Below are 27361 nucleotides of genomic sequence, written 5' to 3'. Positions count from 1 at the left end.
CGAGCAACACCGATATTAGCACCAGGCACTGAAAGACAATGAAACAACTGAAAGCGAAAAAGGCACATGATTGTGATGGATTTATGGTTATATGTTTCACAAAATACGCGACAGAACTGGCTGCTTTGATAGCTCATAATTATCGAGAAACGCTTGCGCAACTAACAGCTACACTGATGACACAAATTATGATGGCCACTTGCTTAATTCACTCCTGAAAATTGAAATAAGAACACCGTGAATTCATTGTCCCAGGAAGGGGAAACTTTATTGACACATTCCTGGGGTCAGATACATCACATGATCACACTGACAGAACCACAGGCACATAGACACAGGCAAAAGAGCATGCACAATGTCGGCACTAGTACAGTGTATATCCACCTTTCGCAGCAATGCAGGCTGCCATTCTCCCATGGAGACGATCGTAGATATGCTGGATGTAGTCCTGTGGAACGGCTTGCCATGCCATTTCCACCTGGCGCCTCAGTTGGACCAGCGTTCGTGCTGGACGTGCAGACCGCGTGAGACGACGCTTCATCCAGTCCCAAACATGCTCAATGGGGAACAGATCCGGAGATCTTGCTGGCCAGGGTAGTTGACTTACACCTTCTAGAGCACGTTGGGTGGCACGGGATACATGCGGACGTGCATTGTCCTGTTGGAACAGCAAGTTCCCTTGCCGGTCTAGGAATGGTAGAACGATGGGTTCGATGCCGGTTTGGATGTACCGTGCACTATTCAGTGTCCCCTCGACGATCACCAGTGGTGTACGGCCAGTGTAGGAGATCGCTCCCCACACCATGATGCTGGGTGTTGGCCCTGTGTGCCTCGGTCGTATGCAGTCCTGATTGTGGCGCTCACCTGCACGGCGCCAAACACGCATACGACCATCATTGGCACCAAGGCAGAAGCGACTCTCATCGCTGAAGACGACACGTCTCCATTCGTCCCTCCATTCACGCCTGTCGCGACACCACTGGAGGCGGGCTGCACGATGTTGGGGCGTGAGCGGAAGACGGCCTAACGGTGTGCGGGACCGTAGCCCAGCTTCATGGAGACGGTTGCGAATGGTCCTCGCCGATACCCCAGGAGCAACAGTGTCCCTAATTTGCTGGGAAGTGGCGGTGCGGTCCCCTACGGCACTGCGTAGGATCCTACGGTCTTGGCGTGCATCCGCGCGTCGCTGCGGTCCGGTCCCAGGTCGACGGGCACGTGCACCTTCCGCCGAACACTGGCGACAACATCGATGTACTGTGGAGACCTCACGCCCCACGTGTTGAGCAATTCGGCGGTACGTCCACCCGGCCTCCCGCATGCCCACTATACGCCCTCGCTCAAAGTCTGCCAACTGCACATACGGTTCACGTCCACGCTGTCGCGGCATGCTACCAGTGTTAAAGACTGCGATGGAGCTCCGTATGCCACGGCAAACTGGCTGACACTGACGGCGGCGGTGCACAAATGCTGCGCAGCTAGCGCCATTCGACGGCCAACACCGCGGTTCCTGGTGTGTCCGCTGTGCCGTGCGTGTGATCATTGCTTGTACAGCCCTCTCGCAGTGTCCGGAGCAAGTATGGTGGGTCTGACACACCGGTGTCAATGTGTTCTTTTTTCCATTTCCAGGAGTGTAGTTTGTTTGTCAGTCTTGGTAACGAAATACGTCATTGATTCAGCGTATCAGGGATCCGACAGTTTGTTGATAGGTTTGTGTAGGTATGTAACATTAGATGTCTACGCACAGGTCATATAATTCGCGTAAATAACGAGCCACTGATTTGCGTAGGCGGTGATGGCAACTGATAGCGACCCAGATGGGTTTCATAGGATTTACACAAGGCGAACTGGGTCACCGAGACATCAACGTGAGTTCGCTATAATGCTGCTCAAACCACTTGGCTCCGAGACACGGACTTTCATGCTGCTGAAAGATGACGTCGGGGAAGACATCAGATGGTTAGCAGCTGTGTCTTCGATTACTCCTACACAGGTCCAACGCAAGTGCAGCAGAATGTCCCACACAAGATGATACTGCTCCCACCTGCCAGCGTCTGCAGCGCGTGGCACGTTTCGAGCAGCCGTTCACATCGATGATGGTGCTTGTTCTGACGACCATCGACCTAGTGCAGAAAAAATGTGATTCACCCTAAGAGTTGACAGGTGTCCGCTGATCGACGGTGTAACCCCGATGGTCCGGTGCACACTGCAATTGTAACTGACGACGTCCTGGGGTCAACATATGAACACGTAGGTGTGGCTTGCTTCAGAGCTCCATGTTCACCAATGTACGATAAATAGTGTGCTCCGAAATACTTGTGAGTGTACCAGTATTGTGCTCTTCAGGCAGAGATGCCACACATCAGCATTCAGCCTACTTTTCAGAGCAGATATGCTTCCAAACCCTTCGTTCAGTGAAGATCCGTGGACGTCAAACCATTTAGCGCACAGTTGTAGTTTCACTGTCCTTCTACCTCTTGCCGTAGATGCTTACGACAGTAGCGGATGAACATTCGACCACCTTTGCCGTTTTAGAGATATTCCTTCACAAGACTGCGTAGTAAAAACTTCCCTTTGTAAAAATCGCTTATCTTGAATTTCCCTATTTGAAACCCACGTCCTCTCTAGTGTGACCCCCGTCCTTGTCCGCTCAGCTTACATAATTTTGTTACAGCGTCACGTGCCCCAGACGCCACCAGGCTGTATCCAATATCATACTGCTTCGGCTGATCGGTGTATGTGAAAAAGTACACTCATTCTTGTCATCTGAAACTGAAGTAGGAGCGATGCAAAGAGTTATAGGCAAATATCACTGACGTGCATGAGGTTCAGGATGATAAAACCTAATCTAAGCCCCGAAAATATTATGTTCTTAACAAAAGGCAGTGCGCTTCACTTGGCGGCGAATATTTCACGTAAACAATAGTAACGTACGGTGTACCAAAGCGTAGATTAGTAGGCCCACGATTTTTCAATATACGACATGTTCATGAGCACTATAAAACTGTGAAAGGTGTTCGTTAAAATGTCAACTTTTAAATTCGCCTTATTCCACGGGTTCTGAATCTTAAACATGTTATACAAATGACTGACACTCCACATTAATGAGTCACTCTCTTTGATTACTCAAGTATAGACGTGTCTACTAGGTGTGACGATGTAGGTTCTGTTACTGTGTCAAAAAATGGCTCTGAGCACTATGGGACTTAACTGCTGAGGTCATCAGCCCCTAGAACTTAAAACTACTTAAACCTAACTAACCTAAGGACATCACACACATCCATGCCCGAGGCAGGATTCGAACCTGCGACCGTAGCAGTCGTGCGGTTCCAGACTGTAGCGCCTAGAACCGCTCGGTTACTGTGTCAATTACTGTAGCAACGACATACGGTAAATATCCAACCGAGCCTATTAATTTTAAGTCTTATATAACAAAAGCAATTTTCATTTGTATAATGCTGTGTTTTTTATATCATGAGGGGCATAAAATCAACCAAATACTTCGTAATTCGTTGTACATTAACTACAATCAACATTTTTCTCTTACTACAACGTACCATAACAAAACTGAATTGAGATTATTTTCCTTTCGTAAAAGATATGAAAAGAAATGTTCGTATTGCATTGTTGGCCGGGAGGCCCCATTCGGGGGAGTTCGGCCGCCGTATTGCAAGTCCTCTTTAGTTGACGCCACTTCCGCGACTTGCAAGTCAATGATGATGAAAATGATGATGAAGGACACACAACACTCAGTCCCCTGCTTGGTATGCAGAAACGCTACGGCTACGCTACGAGGCAATACTGTGTTTATTCTTACGGCAATAGTACAACAAAGGGTCGAACCGAATTTACGGCGAATCCAATTTCATCGCACTAGTTCACGCATACACACTTGTTTTGAATGGCAGCATCGAAAATCCTCTGCGTAAGTTTGCCCATTGTTTTCTTACGTGATGAGGACAAATAAATCTTTCATATTGCACCAAAAGTAAAAATCCATTGGTTTTAATCAAGACTGGGTGCTGACCGCCGACGTGGTCCATAGCGTCCTATTCATCGTCCTGGAAATTGTCTGTTCAAACATCTTCATAATCTTTGATCATCATAGAGGAATCACATGTTATGACGCACAGACAACGGAATATTTTCTAAAAAAATTTATAACAATGTAGTCTCTAGGTATGTTCGGTAATTGTGACAAGTCACTGGTGCAGGTAACACGAGGCGCAATAATGTAATCATCAATTATACCACTCCATGATATTTTTCAGAAAAGCGGTGCTGAAAATGTGTTGTCTCTAATTGCGTACATTCCATGAGTGCATGTTATGGAAATTAGTTATTCCAGTGCGAGTGAAACACGCTTCATCTGTGATGAATAGCCGGCCGAAGTGGCCGTGCGGTTAAAGGCGCTGCAGTCTGGAACCGCAAGACCGCTACAGTCGCAGGTTCGAATCCTGCCTCGGGCATGGATGTTTGTGATGTCCTTAGGTCAGTTAGGTTTAACTAGTTCTAAGTTCTAGGGGACTAATGACCTCAGCAGTTGAGTCCCATAGTGCTCAGAGCCATTTGAACCATTTTTTTGTGATGAGTATTTTGCTTACAAAATCCTGCTGCGCGCTTTGCAACAAAATCACTGTGAGAATCGTCGTTGCGGATGGAAATTAGGTTCTTCCAACGGTTGCATGCATTGAAAGTGGTGGGGCGTAAAGCTAGTTCGCGTCCGTAGTATAACACTACACGTGCACCCTGGGTAACGCTAAATGAACTAGCACATACTGGTAGTCAGCTAATCTGAGGATCTCCTGACTATAAGAAACTTTCAGTAAGAATTATGTCACCAGACAGACCAAATAGCGCTTCTCAGGTCCCTCTGACCTGGAAACTCGGACCCGTGGTTCGAATTTGTCACATAACCATAGAATTCATAAGCTATTCTAAGTGCCAGTTTCTATCAAAACTATTAAAAAATGACAACATTGACTTGGTGGCTGTACAGGAAACTCATTGTGATACAGTGCAACATTTAAAGAAAAGGGGCAAAATACCAGGCTATGAAATGTTGGGAGCGACCTATCATAGGTCTTATGGAGTAGCCACATATGTCAAAGAAGATATTGAAAACACTTTCCTAATTTCTACATCCACAAACGAAGAAATTCATAACGTTGTCACAAGAATCGGAAGCATTACTGTCTCCAATATTTATAAGCCACCTGCTACACCTTGGCCAGCCCACGTTCTTCAAACTCAGCCACATCCTGCTTGGGGATTTCAATAGTCATCATGGACAGTGGAAGTATAAAGACAGCGATGCAAATGGAGAAGCACTATCAAAATTGACAGACGACGAATACTTCAACCATGTATTCGATGCTAAGGATCGATTTACGTTTAGATCAGCTGCCTGGAGACAGGAATACAACCCTGACCTGTGTTTCGTCTCGTCCAACAACAGAGACCAACCTCTCAAAGCCTCGCGTAGAGTTCTGTCAGACTTTCCGCACAGTCAACACCGTCCAATCATAATAGGGGTAGGAACTCAAATTCCCCTAATTACCTCTATTCCTCGCCCACGATGGAATTTTAAAAAAGCCAATTGGACTGGGTTCTCCACAGATCTGGACAAATGTTTGGGATGGATATAACCTACTATCAAAAATTACCAAACATTTGTTGGTGCCATGATAAGCACTTCCAAGAAGCACATACCAAGAGGGTACCTCAAAGAATACATCCCTGGATGGTCCCAATCTAGCGAAGAACTATACCAGAGCTTCCTTGAATCCGGAGATCAGGAAACAGCGGATGAATTGCTTCACAGCTTGGATGCCGCCAGAAGACAAAAGTGGAAGGAAACTGTAGAAAGCCTCAATTTCCAAACATCTAGCAGGCAAGCATGGTCACTGGTGAGAAAACTAGGTAGCAGCCCACTAGCACAACGACAAAAAGCTGCTGTAAGCCCAAATTCCATAGCTGCACAACTAGTTAACACTTCTAGGACACCAAAGGATAAAACTCATACAATCCAAGTGAAGAGAGAACTCAAAATCTTAAAACATGAAGCCACAGAATTTGAACACTCTCGCCCTTTCTCTAGCGAAGACATAGAAAAATCTCTGAAAGATGTTAAACCAACAAAGTCACCAGGTTTCGACAACGTTCACTCTGAATTCATAATAAACTGTGGCAAGTATACAAAAGTATGGCTGGCTCAATTTTTCACAAACATAATGCAAACTGGCAATATCCCACAAGAACTCAAACGATCTAAGGTAATAGCTATTCTAAAGCCAGGGAAGCCAGCTGACAACCTAAAAAGCCACAGACCAATTGCCCTGCTGTCTGTAATTTACAAATTAGTAGAGATGCTTATATATAACAGAATTAGCCCAGAATTGTTCTGGGCGATCCCAGTTGAACAGGCAGGCTTTCTGCCAGGAAGAAGTTGTACTGACCAGGTGTGGTCACTCACTGCTTACATTGAGGCAGGATTCCAGAGAAAATTGAAAACATCAGTCTTCTTTATTGACCTCTCAGCAGCTTACGACACTGTGTGGAAAGAAGGCATCATGTACAAAATTCTAGAGTTATTCCTTGCAAATCTATAGCATGCTTAATAGGCAGCATGCTCAAAGATAGGGTGTTTCAAATAGGTATGGGCATTGACTACAGCTCCATCAAAAAACTAAACAATGGCTTACCACAAGGATCAGTGCTTGCACCACTGCTGTTCAGCCTCTATATTGCAGAACTGCCGGAAACACAATCAAGAAAGTTCGGGTATGCTGACAATTGGGCCCTCGCTACAAGATGTAGCACAATTGAAGCATCTGAGGATATCCTAACGAAAGACCTGAAGATAATGGGCGAATATTTCCGTAAGTGGAGACTTCAACCAGATGCTTCCAAAACAGAGGTTAGTTGCTTCCATCACAACAACAAACTCGCTGGAAAGGAACTCAACATTCGATTTGAAAACACCGTTCTCAGGCATAATAAAATTCCGAAGTACTTGAGCATGACGCTGGACAGAACACTATCTTTTAAAGAGCACCTAACAAAGACTGCCGAAAAAATTAAACACAAGAAACAACATTACTCAAAAGCTCTGTGGTACTACCTGGGGAGCAACGGCCTCCACTCTCCGCACCTCTGATTTAGCAATCGTATTCTCGGCTGCCGAATAGTGTGCTCCGATTTGGCTAAACAGCCCACATGTAAAAAAGGTGGATGTCCAGTTGCATAACACCCTAAGGATGATTTCTGGAGTAATTAAACCCACTCCAACGAAATGGCTCCCAATATTAAGCCACATCCCGCCGCCACACCTGAGACGTACTGACGCCCTTGTACGTGAATACAAAAACATCATGGGAAATCGGGGCCTGCCAATCCACCAAGACATTGAGGCTGCAAACACTAATAGGCTTCGATCTAGGAACCCGCCAACAATAACAGCAAGGAACTGTGTACAAGAAGGTTTCAGTACCACAAATGCATGGTCTGAAAAATGGAACGCATGGAAAAATCATAACATGCCTTGCATCACACAAAAGCCACCTGGTTTTGACCTACCACGCAAAACGTGGTCCACTCTAAATAGGATTAGAACTCGTCATGGCAGATGTGCTTACTCCCTGTATACATGGGGTAAAATACCATCCCTTCAGTGTGACTGCGGAGAAAGTCCGAACATCAGCCACATTGTTGAAGAGTGTTCCAGAAGAGCCTATAATGGGAGCCCCGACGAATTCCTGCTCGCAACTCCAGAGTCGATAGATTATATTAATAGACTTGATGTTTCTCTGTAATCCGTAAACTTTGTTATATTAGTAATGTTGGTTAGCAATTATTAACGTTTGTTATATTAGTGATTGGTCTGTTTGTTTCTTATGTGTCTGTATTGCGATACGATAAATAAAGTAAATAAATTGAAAGTGGTAAGGCCGCAGACAGTTCTCTCTCAAAGGGCGATAAACCACAGAGTCCGAGGCACCCAATTGGCGGGTGATGACTGTGCGTGGTACTTTCGTGATGCGGTCCGGAATTTTTTTCTCAGCTTCCATGGTATGTTCTTCATGTAATGCGCCTCTGTCTTCTGCGTGGGGCAGTAAACAGTCAGTATCTCTGAATGTATGCGAGTTAAATACGAAGTCGCAAGTTGTATTCCATGGTGATTTTATTTCATAATAAAATTAAAGCATATCAGAATAGACAATATATTTCGCATACAGAATTAAATGTAAAAAGATGAAGATAACTACTGTACTTAGTAACGAAAGAATTGAAAAATAATCGAGTAAAACCTGAGACTTTGGGAAACAGAAACAAATGTCGATCGTGCGAAGTGTTGGAAGCGTCCTCTATAAATTCGTGCAGCTGCCCACGCAACACTTTCTGCTTCGCGATAAATTAACTGAAAATCGCTTAATCCAGCGATAGGCGATCTCCTGTACATCCTAACCTTATCTGAGTTGTAGAAACGTCCGCACAGGTCACTCGACGTCTGTCGACGATCGATGTATTGCAATGAACCATGCTCTCAGGCTCTAGTTGCATATGTGTGAGTGCCACATCTCGTGGTCTAATGGCTGGATCACTGGATCCCTGATTCCATTCCCGGCCGATTTGGGGATTTCCTCTGCCCGGGTGTTTGTCTTACATTAGATCACCATCATCATCATTATCTGTGACAGTGGCTAGATAGGACTCTGTAAAAATTGGGACTTTGTACGGACGCTGCTGACCGCGTAGTTGAGCGCCCCACAAACCAAACATCACCATCATCTGTGCTGGCGACTCATACTCACGAAGTTAATACGCGCGGCGGTGCATAATATGATTCGATTCCTTACATAAGAGCACCTGTGCTGGGGAAGGGGGCGGGACATGCAACCCGTAGTGTCTCGATCCTGTTTAATTAATTTTCCCAGTCCACTGGGCAGAATGTTTAAACAGGTCTTGTCTTATCTGGGTCAATGGTCTCTCCTTGTCTAAAATCATTGTCCCGAATTTTTTCTGGAGAAACTGTAGAAAATGGACATACGTTTTACTACACTTTTAAATCAATTACTTGTGTGCTACTAACAGGATATTTTGGTGCCTTGTACCACTTAGACGATCCAGATGGTTAGGCGCCATACCTGGAAAGAAAGCAGCGGATTTTAGATTTCTAATCGAATGACGTAAGGCGCACTCAAACTGAACGTTACATTTGCTACTGTTCCATATTACCCCTACGGAGCGATGGCGAATAAAACTGCATTGTGGCTCCCACTGCGACAGGACATCGCGAACACATCGTTCAGTATGCTTTGGAGCCTGGGAGGGCCACTTGTTATGTACGTGAGCCCTATTGATTCAGTCACTAACCTCTCTCTTCCTAACTGTTTGCAGTCAGCTTTCTGCGAGTTGCTCTGGTTCGATGGTATTCTTGGTTGGTCCTTCCACGTTGTTGCTATTGACTACTATTATGGCAGCTTCCTTTGAAGTTACTTTCTGTTAGCTATTCACGCAACGACCTAAAGTAATGTGTGGCAAGTGTGAGAGTTGCATTTTGCAGCTAGGCATGATATATGCCTGTAGAATTTCCAGAATTATAAATGAGCCTTTGCTCATGCTGAAACTTAACATCCATTATCCAGTGTAGCAGCTAGCTATGGTCATGGTACAGTATCGATTTTTCATTAGTTTATCGGTACCTTATGTATACTGACTATATCATATTCTCGTTTATTTAAATATGTTCAGATATTCTGATGTATATGGAGTTTCCGACTGTTCAATTCTTTCTCTAATGGACCGCTTGTACATCACAAGGTCCACATCGGGACCACTGTACTCATTTGTTTTGGATTGTGTCAAAATTATCACAAACTTCAATGTAGCATCTACAAATTCTTTTAATTCCCGTGTTATTTATAAAATTCCTGTCTAATGATCCGTCTACCTACAGGCCATTGTGTTCAGTTTCTAAACTGGACGTACTTTCAACGACGAGCTTTAATCAGTATTCCAGTATTCTGCTTTCAGCAGAAACGATGGTTAATGTAAAAAAAAAGCTTCAGTATGCACAAGTTTTTACAAAACTGCAGAAACCTTTCCCTATTTTTACATGCTATGTTAACCCCCGTCTCAGCGGGCCTCGGAAAGCCCAGTGGTACATTTCCACCGCCGTGGCATCCTCAGCCGATAACTGGATATCGATATGGATGGGTGAGTAGTCAGATCACAGCTCTCCTGGTCTTGTCAGTTTTTGAGACCGGAGCCGTAGTTTCTCAACCAAATAAATCCTCAGCTGGCTTGCCAACAGCGCTCGACGGACTCAAGCGGTCACCCTTCCAGCTGCTGACCAACCCCGAGATCGCTTACTTTCAGCGATCTGACGGGAATGTGTTTAACCACTGCGACAAGAACATTGGGCACCTGCTTTATAGCTTGCCAGGTAGAAAGTGGAATGTACACTCCAATACAGCTTTCTGCCTATCATATTATGTTTAACGTTGTTGCTGTACACCTTATACATTTATAAATACGACAAACTGCACTGATGGATTCCTGACTGGAATAGAGAAGAAAGGTCCTACGAACTGGTGTTTGCAAATGGATGTGTTCATGCAACAACAACAACAAACCGTCGAGGAACACAGTAGGGATCTGCAGCGCATCCACGTCACAACAAATGTTCTGGCGGGCCTCCATGGGATTGCAGGTGATACGGATAGTTGCGGTTGTCATGCAGGTTACACAATTCGCACCTTAGCTTACATCATGTTGGTGGGCAACTTGCCTGAAACTTCTACCAGAGTTCGTCTCAATATCGTGTAGATCCCGTCCACCATCTCCCTGCATGTTCGGTTGTCTGAAAGGACTCATGATAACACAAACTACAAAAAGGCTTGAACTGTTGTGCGATGTGTCTGGTATCTGTGAACGTACCTGTTTTGGTATAGCCATGCTGCCTCTCGACCGTTTCCATCTGCTTGGCCGTATACCACCTCGGCTTGTTCCCGACGTGAATACCAGACCATTCTGCAGTATGCAGTACTGTGTGTCAGTCACATAGCCGCTTTCACGCGATGAACCCAAGGCACGTGGTCAGAGGAACTGTTGTAGATAAGCTCCATCTAGTGTGGCAACTATGCATTTCTCGACAGATGTTCAGAGAACCTTTCTTACTCGATTCGCAGCTTGTTGGTTTTATTAATGTTCACCATGTATATCAAGTTAGTGTGGTAAAGTGCTTGCCATTCAGACATGCATGCTCATTCCATATGGAAAATCACAAAGGTCGATTATACAGGGTGATTCAAAAAGAATACCACAACTTTAGGAATTTAAAACTCTGCAACGACAAAAGGCAGAGCTAAGCACTATCAGTCGGCGAATTAAGGGAGCTATAAAGTTTCATTTAGTTGCACATTTGTTCGCTTGAGGCGCTGTTGACTAGGCGTCAGCGTCAGTTGATGCTAAGATTTCGACCGCTCAACAGAAAGCTTTTTGTGTTATTGAGTACGGCAGAAGTGAATCGACGACAGTTGTTCAGCGTGCATTTCGAACGAAGTATGGTGTTAAACCTCCTGATAGGTGGTGTATTAAACGTTGGTATAAACAGTTTACAGAGAATCGGTGTTTGTGCAAAGGGAAAAGTTCTGGACGGCCGAGAACGAGTGATGAAAATGTAGCACGCATCCAGCAAGCATTTGTTCGCAGCCCAGGAAAATCGACTCGCAGAGCTAGCAGAGAGCTGCCATTTCCACAGTCAACTGTATGGAGAGTCCTACGAAAAACGTTAGTTATAAAACCTTATCGTCTGAAATTGGTTCGAGCACTGTCTGCAGCTGATAAGATTAAAAGAATCGATTTCTGTGATTTTATCCTTGCTCAAATGGAAACAGATGAATCTTTCGTTTCAAAGATTGTGTTTAGTGATGAAGCAACTTTCCACACTAACGGGAAAGTCAACCGTCACAATGTCTGTATATGCGTCACTGAGAATCCGCGGGAAACAACTCAGTATGAACGTGACTCGCCTAAGGTGAACGTTTTCTGTGCCATTTCAGCCAATAAAGTTTTTGGTCCCTTTTTCTTCGAAGGTGCTGCTGTAACTGGACTACAGTATCTGGAGATGTTAGAGAATTGGCTGTTCCCTCAGCTCGAACAAGAAGCACAAAAATTCATATTTCAGCAGGATGGAGCGCCACCACATTCGCACTTATCTGTCCGTAACTACCTGAACGTCAACTACCCGAGGCGATGGATCGGCCGCCAGGCAGCCTGTGACAGAGCACTTCATCACTGGCCTCCAAGAAGCCCAGATCTTACCCCCTGCGATTATTTCTTATGGGGGTATGTTAAGGATATGGTGTTTCGGCCACCTCTCCCAGCCACCATTGATGATTTGAAACGAGAAATAACAGCAGCTATCCAAACTGTTACGCCTGATATGCTACAGAGAGTGTGGAACGAGCTGGAGTATCGGGTTGATATTGCTCGAGTGTCTGGAGGGGGACATATTGAACATCTCTGAACTTGTTTTTGAGTGAAAAAAAAACCTTTTTAAATACTGTTTGTAATGATGTATAACAGAAGGTTATATTATGTTTCTTTCATTAAATACACATTTTTAAAGTTGTGGTATTCTTTTTGAATCACCCTGTATGTTCTCCGAGTAGACCGTAAACTTGCTTGGAGTATCAAAGATCATAGATTCCATTCATGTATTCATTTACACATACTTTTCTGTCCTTAGCGCATTGTAAGCACATATTACTCTCGCATATGAGTATAACACGCAGTAAGACTGAAGTACCGGTGACAATGGAGTTGTGACCCGGATAATTATCACCATCGTAAGGAATTGCGGAATAACTTCGACAGAAGTTGCTCCTGATTTAACTAAAGGCAGCTCTTTATAAAGGGGGATAAGTGTAACATAACGCCTATGACAAAGAGAAAGAACGGTATAGTTAAGTGGTGAACGTCTTGAGCTGGTCACATTGTATGACTAGGAAGTGGTATGAAATGAAATGAAACCGGTAAATCAATATTAGGGCAAAGAACGGATGAGATAGACTCTTACGAACGTTTCCTTGGAATGTATGGTAAATCTGTAAAGAAAATTGCATCAATGAAGCTAGTGAAACCACTTCTAGAATATTCTCTTTTTTGGAGTAGCCGCAGAAACAGACTTTGAAATAACTCAAAAGCACGATTTCATTGTGAATGTGCTACAATTAGTGTGGCACCAACGTATACATGCTGTAGTGATTGTGAGTAAAAGATACGAGGGATTAGTTCGCTTACATACATACACTCCTGGAAATTGAAATAAGAACACCGTGAATTCATTGTCCCAGGAACGGGAAACTTTATTGACACATTCCTGGGGTCAGATACATCACATGATCACACTGACAGAACCACAGGCACATAGACACAGGCAACAGAGCATGCACAATGTCGGCACTAGTACAGTGTATATCCACCTTTCGCAGCAATGCAGGCTGCTATTCTCCCATGGAGACGATCGAAGAGATGCTGGATGTAGTCCTGTGGAACGGCTTGCCATGCCATTTCCACCTGGCGCCTAAGTTGGACCAGCGTTCGTGCTGGACGTGCAGACCGCGTGAGACGACGCTTCATCCAGTACCAAACATGCTCAATGGGGGACAGATCCGGAGATCTTGCTGGCCAGGGTAGTTGACTTACACCTTCTAGAGCACGTTGGGTGGCACGGGATACATGCGGATGTGCATTGTCCTGTTGGAACGGCAAGTTCCCTTGCCGGTCTAGGAATGGTAGAACGATGGGTTCGATGACGGTTTGGATGTACCGTGCACTATTCAGTGTCCCCTCGACGATCACCAGAGGTGTACGGCCAGTGTAGGAGATCGCTCCCCACACCATGATGCCGGGTGTTGGCCCTGTGTGCCTCGGTCGTATGCAGTCCTGATTGTGGCGCTCACCTGCACGGCGCCAAACACGCATACGACCATCATTGGCACCAAGGCAGAAGCGACTCTCATCGCTGAAGACGACACGTCTCCATTCGTCCCTCCATTCACGCCTGTCGCGACACCACTGGAGGCGGGCTGCACGATGTTGGGGCGTGAGCGGAAGACGGCCTAACGGTGTGCGGGACCGTAGCCCAGCTTCATGGAGACGGTTGCGAATGGTCCTCGCCGATACCCCAGGAGCAACAGTGTCCCTAATTTGCTGGGAAGTGGCGGTGCGGTCCCCTACGGCACTGCGTAGGATCCTACGGTCTTGGCGTGCATCCGTGCGTCGCTGCGGTCCGGTCCCAGGTCGACGGGCACGTGCACCTTCCGCCGACCACTGGCGACAACATCGATGTACTGTGGAGACCTCACGCCCCACGTGTTGAGCAATTCGGCGGTACGTCCACCCGGCCTCCCGCATGCCCACTATACGCCCTCGCTCAAAGTCTGCCAACTGCACATACGGTTCACGTCCACGCTGTCGCGGCATGCTACCAGTGTTAAAGACTGCGATGGAGCTCCGTATGCCACGGTAAACTGGCTGACACTGACGGCGGCGGTGCACAAATGCTGCGCAGCTAGCGCCATTCGACGGCCAACACCGCGGTTGCTGGTGTGTCCGCTATGCCGTGCGTGTGATCATTGCTTGTACAGCCCTCTCGCAGTGTCCGGAGCAAGTATGGTGGGTCTGACACACCGGTGTCAATGTGTTCTTTTTTCCATTTCCAGGACTGTATTACGCAGTCACTCTTCCCTCGCTCAGTACACAAACAGAATAGGATATGAAGTTCGCTACAACGGTGCGATTTACCCTCCACCATGAACTACACATTGACGAGTGAAATATTTATGTAGATCTGTAGATACAGAGGTAACAGTTGCAATTTTGCACCCTGTAGACCCTCAGACCAACAACAATTTCAGCAGTGTATTCGTCCTACTAGTTATACTACTACTAGCTGTTACCCGCTTTGCTCATATATATCGTTTCGTTAAGATGAGTGATGGTGAGTAAATAAGCTATTGCATATGCAATAACATCAGCTCCTCTCTTCCTGCTGGGGTAAGCATAACTCATAGTGTGGGAGCGGGGAGGCTGGGCGGCGGGTTAGCAGCGCTCAGTTATCATCGTGTTATTGAAGCACCGACACATTACATAATGTGCGCATTATGCAAGAAACTTAATAACCTTTTAACATGGGTTATGTTCACTGATTTAAAACAAAATGTTCCATTCCAAACTTGACCCTCTCGGGGGTCGATTTTTTTCCTTTACTTTATAATCTAGCCTAAGTTCTTTCTGATGTTTCAATCTGTCTCCATAGAAATTTTCATCAAAATGGATTCAGCGGTTTAGTTGTGAAAACATAACACAGAACGCTTCGTTCCCATTTACTAATATTACTATGGAAACAAGGTTTAAGCACGGTCAGCACGGTATAAGCATTGTGCTATTTATGTAGAATCATTCTGCGTAGAACATATAAATAAGTAACAATTGGTTACTGTAAATTCTCCGTGGAATTCGAAAGTTAATGAGCAGAAGTATACGTAAATAAAGGAAATACACACCGTTTCTGATATTAATGTTTGTTCATACCTCCATCTCGCGCTCCTCGACGCAGAGAGAACCACTCACAGTTGCTGAACTGAAAGACATATCAGAAACGCACGACTACGGCACGAATCGTACGCATAACTTGTGGTGTAAGCAGCTAAAATGAGGGAACTTTATCTCTTGACACACTAACAACCTTGTAAGAAGTAGATAAATACAGGTTTGAAATGTTCTTTCAGGTGAATGTAGGTGACTTGATGATAAGGTATGAAAGTGTAGGGTGTATGATTTACTGAAGGATAATTACGATTGTAGCAACTGTATCTGTACGGAGATACAGGTAGTGAGCGACAGTAGAGTAAACACTTCAAACAATACTGCTTCTTTTCCAGAGGTCTTCACAGAGGATATCTGGCACAGTCTCTTAAGTGACACATTCCAGTTAATTTAATACAGTTTAAACAAAGCATTGTGAATGAAATTCACATTGAAATTAAGTGAAAATGGTTTTAAACATCACGACCATTTAGTGTGGAGATTTAACAACGCTATCATAATTATCGAAGCACTTTTGTAGTAAAGGACAAAGTAAAGCTCTTCATTCATATCTTTAAAATATTTGTTTAGCGTCAACATTCATAGATGGCTGGGTCTAAAGGTAATAGCAACTTTTAATGAGCCGCTCTGTAGCAAGAGTACCTAGACAATACACCAAAGGAACTCGGCTCTCAACAGGTGTCATGTTTGCCTTACTAGCTACGAAATCCACCATCACCAATGGGCCAATTAACTACGGCATAAAGAGAAGACTGTTACGCACATGGTATACACTTCAGTCCGTGAAAAACATAACCACACTTAGGTATCAAAACATGAAACGTGTGTCAAGAATAATTACTATTTAAACTATATACGGATAACACTATACTTGAAAATCCGAAGACACAAATACCATCAATTTATGTAACTTCAATGCCTAGTTGGCTCGTTTTTTACATTAATAAACTTCTAGAGAGTAAACAGGTTGCAAACTGGTTTCATGCAAGAAAACCACTTAGTGTTCAACAGAAATACTTGTAAAATCGGCGAAATGCGGACACGGGCGGTAAAATTCAAACAGATCTCCTACAGAACAGAATGCACTGGGCCAGATTAACAAATGAAGGTTCACAAAATTCAACACAATCCTGGTGGACAGCTGAGAGCACTGTAAATCACCAGCGAGTAGGTCTCCACAACATGCCGCCCAGTTCGAAGAATTGTCTGGCAGAAATCTTCAATGCAAACGATGCAACGCGCTGTGGCACGAAACTGCTCGATGACGCCATTTCTCTCTCTGCATCACGCCCCGATAAGCATCTGGTACAACTCCTCCGCTGCAGTGCTAGTCGCCTGTGTTGTCTTTCACACCAGGCAGCGTAGCAGACAACAGCTGTAGCTGAAAACCCGGATAGCAGCACCTCCCTCTCCCTCAGTTGTGCAGCATTAAATTCACACTTTTCCTCTTCAAGCTTCTCGTATGGAACCGCGTCGAATACCAACATGCCTTGTTCAGCAACACGATTTTTGAGAGTGAGATTTTCACTCTGCAGCGGAGTGTGCGCTGATATGAAACTTCCTGGCAGCATGAAACTGTGTGCCCGGCCGACACTCAAACTCGGGACCTTTTCCTTTCGTGGGCAAATGCTCTACCAACTGAGCTACCCAAGCATGACTCACGACCCGTCCTCACAGCTTTACTTCCGCCAGTACCTCGTCTCCTACCTTTCAGACTTTCGAGTCTCGGTCCGGCACACAGTTTTAATCTGCCAGGAAGTTTCAACAGGATTTTGTCTCATCAGGTATCGATAGGAGCCAGTGCGTGGCTCAGCCTTCCCATCCTAGTGTGATACGTGGGGGAGGACATCAGTATAAACGCCTTCTAAGTCTCAATTCTTCCTTCTTTAGCTAGTCTTAAATGAACTCTTTGTAACTTTCCCACGGCCGTGCTTTACACCCAAAGGTAATACTTGTAACGACCTTGAAAATTTAATAGTAACCAACAATATTCGGAAGTGGTTTCCCTTGAACTCTTTCGCCAACCTTACTTTGGTCATAAGAACTTTGATCCAAAGTAAATATCCGAATACCACCGAGGCAGATTGGGTAGTAGGGAATTGTGGTGACGTGCATATCACATTGCCCATTCAAAATTTGGGGAACTCCCTAGAAGTAAATGTAGGGGCGTTATCACACACCGGCATCATTAGTGGATTAAAACAGGAAATAATTTTAGCAGTGGTTATTCCCCTGGTAGGAGGAATACGGAGAACATGGCTAAAGGCGTTTACCACGACCAAGATTCCCATTCCTGGTCTGGGGAAACGTCCCGAGGTAGCCGACGAACAACTTTTCTATGGATACCTGTTCCCGCTTAGAACTCAAGAACCTTCAAAAGACGTTAAGGTTCCTCTTTGCCTCTTTACTTTCCGAACATTGAGCGACTAATTGTACCACATCAGGTTTTAATGTGGCCCACAACAGAAGCTACTTAATTTTTGTAATGGTTCCGCAAGTGTCCCCCACACATTGACCGATAGAAATACTTAAATCTGCTGCAACAAGGTGCTTGTGTTAGTAAATATCTTCAGCTAGCACAAGAATCTTCTAATGAGCTATTATCCACTTGAGCCGCCTTCCTTCAATTGCCTCCAAATGCCCCTAAGACCTCATCTTAATCCTGTTTTTCCTATAAATTTTCGAACAAGGAGTGGATCTCTGTTAGGCTCACAACATTCGATGAAACCTGTTCTCTTTTTCCCGGTACGTCAGTAACTGTTTATAAAATTTCGATCATACGACTTCCGGCATCTGCCACTTGATTATCAGAACCTTTTATATGTCAAAATGAAAACTTAAATGCAAACATGAGGGCTGACAAACGGACTGTCTTCTCGGTTTTCTCACTGAAAGCTCAAAAACAAACATATGGGTTACCGTTCCTGTTTTCTGGGGAATCGCCAGCACCCAATAGTACGTGGTTATCGGTCTAAAATATGAAGCGAAAATGCTCGAGACAGAGGTGAAATTTCAATAATCCAAATAACTGAGAGCTTCCAGTTCGTAAACGGAGAATTGCATTTCATGAATTGACAAGGACCTAGCTCCATACACAATAGACGGACGTTGTCCCTCTTGATCCCGAAACAGAACTGCAGCGACCCAGGCACCGAATGCTTCTGTTTGTAGAACAAATTCCTTCCCAAAATCTGTGATCAGTACGACTGGCACATTATTAAAGCCAGATTTACCTTTCCTAACGCCGCTTGACGGCCTTCAAAGCAACAAAGAATCTTTCCTTTCCTACAGATATCATTGACGGCGCCGATGGCTGTGTGCACCTTTGAAGAATTTGTGAAAGAAGTTAATCATCCTGATAAATCGAGCCACTCCCTCTTTATTTTTCTTGGCTGCTGTATCATGTATTTAACTCTTCATTGATTTTAATGTCTCGTTTTGAAACCAAATTTCCCAGGCAAGAAATTTACAGACGAGCTAAATCAGTGCTAGTTGGCTTTACTGTGAGTCTGGCCTCGCTTAGGAGCTCGAAAATCCGCCTAAAGTGATTTGGATGCACTGAAGACGTTCGAGTCCGCAGCTCGTGGTCGTGCGGTAGCGTTCTCGCTTCCCGTGCCCGGGTTCGATTCCCGGTGGGGTCAGGGATTTTTTTCTGCCTCGTGATGACTGGGTGTTGTGTGATGTCCTTACGTTAGTTAGGTTTAAGTAATTCTAAGTTCTAGGGGACTGATGGCCATAGCTTTTAAGTCCCATAGTGCTCAGAGCCATTTGAACCATTTTTGAAGATGTCCGACTTTAAAATACCACGTCATCCAAATAAATTTTAAATCTTCCAAGATGGAATCCAATAAATAGGATAGCACTGCAGACGCAGTTGTCAAGTCAAATGGGTCTAGTAAATTATAACAGACTAGACAGTACAGAAAGCTATTCGGGGATTAAATATTTCGGTTATAGATGTGTGATGAGGAGCCTGATTCAAATCCAGTAGTATGAAATAAACCAAGGAATGCAGTTGTGTAAATCCGGCTATACAACTGATTCTAGTATAACTTTCTGATTCAATACCCGATAACCTACTACCGGTCAGTATCCCTGACTTTCTCCTATAGGAAATAAAAGCATATAAGGCTCATAAGGCAAAGAACGTGATTTAATGGCTTCATTCTCTAATACCTGGTTGGTAATCTGCTTCAACTCCAGTGGGGATAGACTACTAGGCGACTGCCGTACTGACAACTGATCCTTTAAGTGAATGTCATATTCACTCTTGTTTGTGACGGCTAGCCAGTAAACGTCAGGTAATTGATTCAACAAATCTAACGTGTCCATAGCCTTCTGCGACTTAAGACGGTCTGTTTTGGGTCTTTTTCAGATGTCATCCCCTATTTTAATTTCTTATTAACAGATTGCGAAAGTTGGAAGTTTCGTATAGACCTTTGTCTTTATTACGAAAGATAATCCATTAAGGAACACCTACTCCCCGAATGCAATAAACTATGGACGTATTTGTGATTGGTAGTAGCGCAAAGCAAGGGAAGGCTGGATTCAAATCCATTAGCTTATTACAACACATCGGTGGCCCACTGCTTTGCCGATGCCTTCGGCTGTTCTTAGAATATCTTCTGCAAAATTTACAATCGTTAGGTGTATGTCCGACAGCTGCATCGACAACAATTATCCGTGCGAAAAGGCCTAGCCTGCTTCGTTCCACCCAAGATTCACCGGCCTAGTCATTGCATATACATACGCTGTTGTCATCCACTGTCCACCTTTGCACAAAAACTCCCCAGAGAGACTACTGACTTACGAAACCTTCGTGAGCTGCACTCTGGCTGCATGCCTCTCACAATTTTGTTATCACTTTCTACAATTGCTAAACACAGCGCAGCCCTAGGTCCTCGGATATTTTCCAACCAATGAATAAAATTTTCATTCCTTCCTATAACTCTAAAATAATACTTATTATTTCACTCATTCTTGCATCTGCTCGAGAGGTTTCGGTGAAAAATCATTTAACGAAATCTGTCCAGAGATTCCTGCTTGCGGATACTTCACTCAGCAAGTCTGCTCGACCAACCCCTAGCAAGAGCGTAAATCACTCGAAATATGAGCAGGTGCGATAATTGAAAGACGTCAGCTTGACGCTGTGACCTAAGTGTTAACCACAAAAACAGCGTACTCCTCTCTGTCAGGTTTCGAAGCATGTCAAAGCGATACTCCACTCCCTCATCACCACATTTCACCAGAACCCAGCTGTCTACATTCAGATTAACACCGTTTACCGACGCTTCCCGCAAGCCATTGGTCAAGTTATGAAGTTCCATCAGTCTCTCCCCCCCCCCCCCCTACTATTTTTCTCCAATGAGAATATGTACACACGCCGTATTAATCCAAAGCAGATACTGGATATGATTAGTCAAGAGGCCTAACTGAGCTTAAATACGAAAAACTTGCTAACTGGAAGAGCAGTTGTCCTGCAAAAACTCGATACTAGCTAGCAAAGTGGAAAGGTATTCTGAGCACAGATGAGGAGCCGAACCTACCTCGTTTACATCCTGTTTACTCAGCTGTAACAGGCAGTCCAAAACGCTTCACAAACACTGTCCTAGTTCCGTCTCGCATCCCTCAGAGACTTGAAAGTTGAAAGTCTTCGATGTTGGACAAATTCCTTTTTTGAATAGGAGATGACAATCACTTACGCGTTCTCCTTGCTTTATAGCAGAATAACCTATAACACTACCGAATGAACAGTACAAAACAACAAAACTCAACTAACCTAATTTCCAAAGTTGGCCAAACGTTCTTCGTATTTCCTGTTATCCAAGCAGAGATAATTATCATGGTAGCACCTGCATGGAGCAGGGGAATGGAAGGTCTTGAGCTGCTGTACAATAAGGTTTTAATACCATTATTGCTTTAATTTTCCAGAGTTGTTCAGAGAGGAAAATTAGTATAATTTTTTTAAAACAAAGATTCCAATTAATTTAACACTCTGAATCAATAGCCAATGGAAATTTAAGTATAATTCATGACAATTAAGATTACAGCAAGAGCAGTTTCAAATCAAATGGTTCAAATGGCTCTGGGCACTATGAGACTTAACTTCTGAGGTCATCAGTCCCATAGAACTTAGAACTACTTAAACCTAACTAACCTAAGGACATCTTACACATCCATGCCCGAAGTATGATTCGAACCTGCGACAGTAGCGGTCGCGCGGTTCCAGAGTGTAGCGCCTAGAACCGCTCGGCCACCCTGGCCAACATGGAATTTCGATAACAGCTTTAAATACATTAATACTGGCAGGAACGATGGACAGACACGTGTCACAGGTAATATCAATTCACAATCTATTCCTTTATAGCAGGAGCGCCTAATTAAGACACCAAGTAAGCTCCCTCCATACAGGTGGTATGTGTGTGCCTTACAAGTTACAAAAGCTACTAGCCCCAGTGTGTCACTTGACTACATTACACAGAAAGGAAAGTTACACACATGGCATACACTTCGATACGTGAGAGAAATAACCACTCAGAGGGCATTAACGCATGAAATGAGTGTCGGGTGTAATTATTAGCTAAGTTGTGCGTGCCCCTACAGTGGACATCATAATGGGAAGGCACAAATGTTACCAGTTTACGCAGTTCAATACTTAGCTGGTTCGTACTTTACGTTAATACAGTTCTGGAAACTAACCAGAACACAAACTAATTCCACCGCAAGGAAGGCAGTTAAAACCATGTTCAACAGAAATACTTCAATTATCGCCCAAGTGCTGACATTGACAGAATAGTTAAACCAGGTATCGCCAAGAGCAAGACGACCTGCATCATATTAACAAATGAAGGCATTCCAGATTAGACACAATCCTGCTTCGTACACGAGGTGGCAGTAAATCGCCACTGAAACTTTCTCCGCAACCTGCCGACGGATTTCAAGCCTTTCCTGGCACAAATCTTCAATGCAAGCGACGCAAAACACTGCCGGACCAAACTGTTCAGTAACACCGCTCATTAATACGCCTCGCTCCCTGGTAAGCAGCCGGTATAAACTGCCCACTGCAGTGTGTGGCTTGTCTGTCCTCTTCCACACAAGGTGGTGTACCAAAAATGAGCTCCAGTGGAAGACCTGCCGAGCAAGAACTAGTCCCCGTCCGTCGTGCGATGCTACAACCGTGGAGAAGTTTACCAGACGCGGTGAAATAACACAGTCCTCGACCGCGGTCATCTAGTGTCGATTGGATCCGGCGCACGCTTCAGTGTAAGGGACGCATGTGTATGGAATATCGTCTGACGAGTATTTTAGCCTAAATATTTTCTAATCGTCGAACAGATATAGCAATTGCTGCGTCACAAATGCAGAGTCAGTTTTGCCTAGTTATGAAGCGACTGAGTACCTCTCAACAGCACTCAATGGACATTTCAACATGAAATCCGTGTCAAGAATAATTACTGGTTAAATGGTGCATGTCCCCACATTGGACATCATAAAAATCATAAAAATGTAAAATCATATGCGACATTTTAATGGATATGATTTTTTAAATACGGGTTACTAAACATTTACTCCTTATTTCGCTTCGTATATCGAGCAATAATAATAATTTAGTCCTTCCCATATACAAAACTTCCCCACGTTCACCTTTCAAGTCCTAAACCTGTACATTACCCATGACATGGTGCAAACCAAGAATCAGGATAACATTGTAACTTACGTCATTTCCACAACAGCCAGTATGTATTTTATATCATTTATTCATTGCTATCATGAATCGAATCTTCCAAAACTTCCTTCATCTCTTAAATTTCTAGTATTGAAATGGAGATACTTCACAAACGTTCTGAAGAATGCAGATGCATTAACTCTGTAGTCACATACAAATTAGCTAGCACAATGTTTTAACTTTTTTCTGTTACCTCTTCCAGCGTTATAGCATAAGTATCTTCATGAAATACAGCTGAGCTAACTATGACACTGCCAGAGTGAATTTTACACCAAACGTATGATAGAAACGTAGGCCAGCTTTCTCTAAAGCTTATTATTGTTACATTCACCCATCCACACGTTACCAACATCAGGGGTTTATTCTCTCTCCACTGCCTAAAGCAACTGCTGATGGTTCTCTACTGATACTGTCATCGATGAGATGAATAAATTCTTATGTTTATAAGGTTAAGCCGTTGTTCATTTACACATCAAACCTCCAGGCTGATATTGTGTACCATTGACTGTAGATACTGTGATTGATGTTTTGAACTGTTTTTGTAGGGAAGACTGTAGTTCTGAACAAATAGGTGACAACTGTAGTATCTGAAATTTCCCTAAAGAATTATGGCTTAATGCTCTGGCATTAAAATATCATTCAACATTGACAGTGAATGGACAGGACATTTAGATATTTGTTTCTAGTGTTTATCTCTTACAGTAACTTAAAGAGCTTTATAGAACACGTACTATTTACTTGGAAATGGCGTTGCACGAAGGTAACACAGGTCAACGATGGAAAATATTTTTGCTGAAAATACCTTATTCTTATGTTTATTTAGGGTGGGGAATCCAAATATGATACTTAAAAAACTGCATCACCCACCATTTCTCCAAATTTTACAGTTAAATTAATGAAATTAATCGATTTTTAAATATTTTAACACCTTTTATATAGTTAAAATTACTTGAAAAGGATGTGAAATGAATGTAGATGTCGTTGGTAGCACTGCTAAAAAACATCTGCTGGCAAAAAGAGGTCGATTCTATTTTTTTGTTAACAGATAGTGTTTTGTTTACTGTCAACCTAACCTCACTTTCCCATTTCCTGTACATGTGTTCAGTACAATGTCTAATTGCGGTTGTAAAACTCTGCTGACAGTTTTTGTTGTATTTGTGATAAAGTTGTGATTAAAAAACACCAAAGAAACGTTACAGACTTTGTGAAAAAGGTTTACCTATCATACTTTGGATCTAAACTTAGTGATCAAGAAAAATCATGGGCGCCACATAAGGTATGTCATGTGTGTGTTGAAGATCTGATAAAGTGTCCTTTACAGTTCCTATGATATGGAGAAAGCCTAGAAATGATTCTCATGATTGCCACTTTTGCAGTGTTTATATTGCTGGTCATAATTCGAAAAACAAGAAGGTAAATAAGCTACCCTAACCTTTCATCTGCCATCTGACCAGTAGGGCTTGGTGTAGATATGCCGGTTACCGAACTACCAGATGATTTAAATTCTATTCCAAAAGAAGTATTTTCTGATGTAAATGAACCAGATGATGATGAATTGCATTGTAATACAGAAAGTCTAGAGCCCAGACTGTTTACTCAGAACAAGCGTAACGATTTGGTTAGCGAATTGCTTGGCTTTAGATTAAAAGAAAAGAACTTATTGACAGTTGGAACCAGCGTATACGTGTATAGAAAGAGAGGGCAGCAATTTACCAAGTTTTTCAACAAGAAGGTGATTTAGTGTACTGCTCAGACATTCCTGGTCTGATGAATGAGTTTGGTATTGAATACAAAAAGGAAGACTGGAGGCTGTTCATTGATCCATCCAAAACTAGTTTAAAGGCTGTTTTATTACACAATGGTAACATGTATGCATCTATACCTCTTGGACATTCTGTACATATGAAAGACAGCTATGAAAACCTAGAAATATTGCTAAATAGACTATTCTGCTTATCGATGGATGATATGTGGCGATCTAAAGGTAACATGCATGCTCCTTGGTCAGCAAGGTGGCTTTACCATCTTTCCACGTTTCTTGTGTGAATGAGACAGTAGGGCTAGGGATCAACACTGGTGCAGAAAGAACTGGCCTGTGACGGAGTCTTTAAAACCAGGTGAGAAGAACATTCTACACAAAAATCCTGTAGACACAAAAAAAACCTACTCGTACCACCTCTACATATAAAGTTAGGCCTAATGAAACAGTTTGTAAAGGCTTTGCCTTAAGATCAACCATGTTGTAAGTATCTCTGCCAAACGTTTCCCAACCTTTCAGCGCTAAATTAATAGAAGGCGCCTTTGTCGGACCTGACATTAGAAAATTCATGTTTGATATTAACTTAGAATACACAGCGACCTTAAATGAGAAAAAGCATGGATATCATTCATGTAAGTCATTACAAAGTTCTTGCGACATGAAAAAGACCGAGAATGTGTTTCGATTATAGCTACAATGGTTAAGAAGTTTAAAGCTTTAGGATGTTTAATGACCCGCAAAGTTCACCTTTTGAACAGTCAACTTGATTACTTCCCAGACAATATTGGAGATGTTACTGAGGACCAAGGAGAGGTTTTCACCAGGACATTAAAGTGATGGAGAAATGCTACCAACGCCGCTGGAACACCAACATGATGGGTGACTACTTTTGGTCACTTCACCGAGGATTTCAGCAAGCGACTGGTCGTAGAAAAAGCAAAACAGGAAGTCTCAAAGAGAAAGAACATACAAACCAATTCCAGCTGACAAGTAAAACCTCTATTAACACATATCATTGTTATAAGTAGCTTACTGTAAATACAAACCACTCTTATGATGTAACAAAGCGTTTCATTAATTTCCCAGTTTACCGTATAGCATTGGATTTTTTGTACTATATAATCAAAAGCATATTCATCTAAAACTATAGGTGTTACAAAGAAACTAAGGCTACATTTGGATCAGCTCATAAAAGTCTATTAAGATCAGCTATCAAAGTAAAAAATGCTTTTTAAAAAAAATTTTCGTCGGCCTGTGGTAATTATTGGTCGATGATAAAGTGGCCAATCGTGCCGTAGGTTAGTCGTCATAGATATCGACACTTGGTCCAGTCTCACTAGTGTACAGGAAACAAATTGGGCGTTCTCCTGATAATTTACAGTGCTAATCAGTCGCATTTCGGGAATAAGTACAAATTTTACAAGTAACTTGTAAATGTAAGATCAAGAGTGGTGGCAAATTGGATACAGAAATCGAGAAAACATACCACACAGCCCATGCGATTTCCTTCTTTTTTTTCCTTTTTTAGATTAAGATGACTGCCACGATAATTCCAATCGATAACTTAAGTTCGATATTATTGCCCCTACTTACCTGTGTAAGAAAGCTATCCGTGTTGGACTACTCCGTTGTCAGGAGACATAAAACCCGGACCACCGGTGTCATGTCTTCAAAAATATAGTGTTATGTAGACTAAATATGTTTGTCAGGTACTTCTAACATATGCAAATGACGGGAGAAACATTGGAGCTCAAATAATCTTGTCCATAATGAACGACATTACTTCGTAATGGTGTATTATATTACACATTCACCAATCATCTTGAATGAAAACGTTTCAGTAAAAACATTATATCATTTTGGTTCTTCCCAAGCATTATAAACAAAATTTTCTTCCTAAGACAACACGTGGTTCTGTGTACATAATACAGGGAAAATTTTGAGCTATGTTAAATAATGCAAAATTTTGCAATATTCTAGACTGAAACTGTTCTTGACTGATACTATTTATTTTCTGAAACTTGTAATTATTTCACTGCAGGTATAATTATTAGACGTATTACGAAGCATGTGTGCAGTGTGAAGAAATATTTCACGACATCTTTAATGAATCATGTGGCCCTATAGTCAACTGTCATCTCTCGTTATCCCATTATTTTGGCGTAGTCTTCAGCTATGCTAACGAACAACGAACAAGTTTGCACTTTTCTTTAAAAAAAGTTATAAACGACGGAATCGTTTAACGAAATCGCAAAATCATT

General features: G+C 43.1%; 1 protein-coding gene across 1 annotated transcript in view; it reads right to left on the bottom strand.

Moving 5' to 3' along the window:
• LOC126176540 (solute carrier family 22 member 7-like) overlaps positions 1–15623 on the bottom strand; it is a 114961-nt gene extending 99338 nt beyond the window's left edge. Inside the window, exon 1 of the mRNA XM_049923696.1 lies at positions 15601–15623. Coding sequence (XP_049779653.1) covers positions 15601–15606 — 6 coding nt within the window. The 5' untranslated portion in view covers positions 15607–15623. The remainder of the gene's footprint in view (positions 1–15600) is intronic.
• Between the last annotated feature and the right edge of the window lie 11738 nt (positions 15624–27361).

The sequence above is a fragment of the Schistocerca cancellata genome, chromosome 3 (genome assembly GCF_023864275.1).
Source record: "Schistocerca cancellata isolate TAMUIC-IGC-003103 chromosome 3, iqSchCanc2.1, whole genome shotgun sequence".
NCBI lineage: Eukaryota > Metazoa > Arthropoda > Insecta > Orthoptera > Acrididae > Schistocerca > Schistocerca cancellata.
The sequence above is the reverse complement of the archived record's forward strand: the minus strand, read 5'-3'. Positions and strand labels throughout refer to the sequence as shown.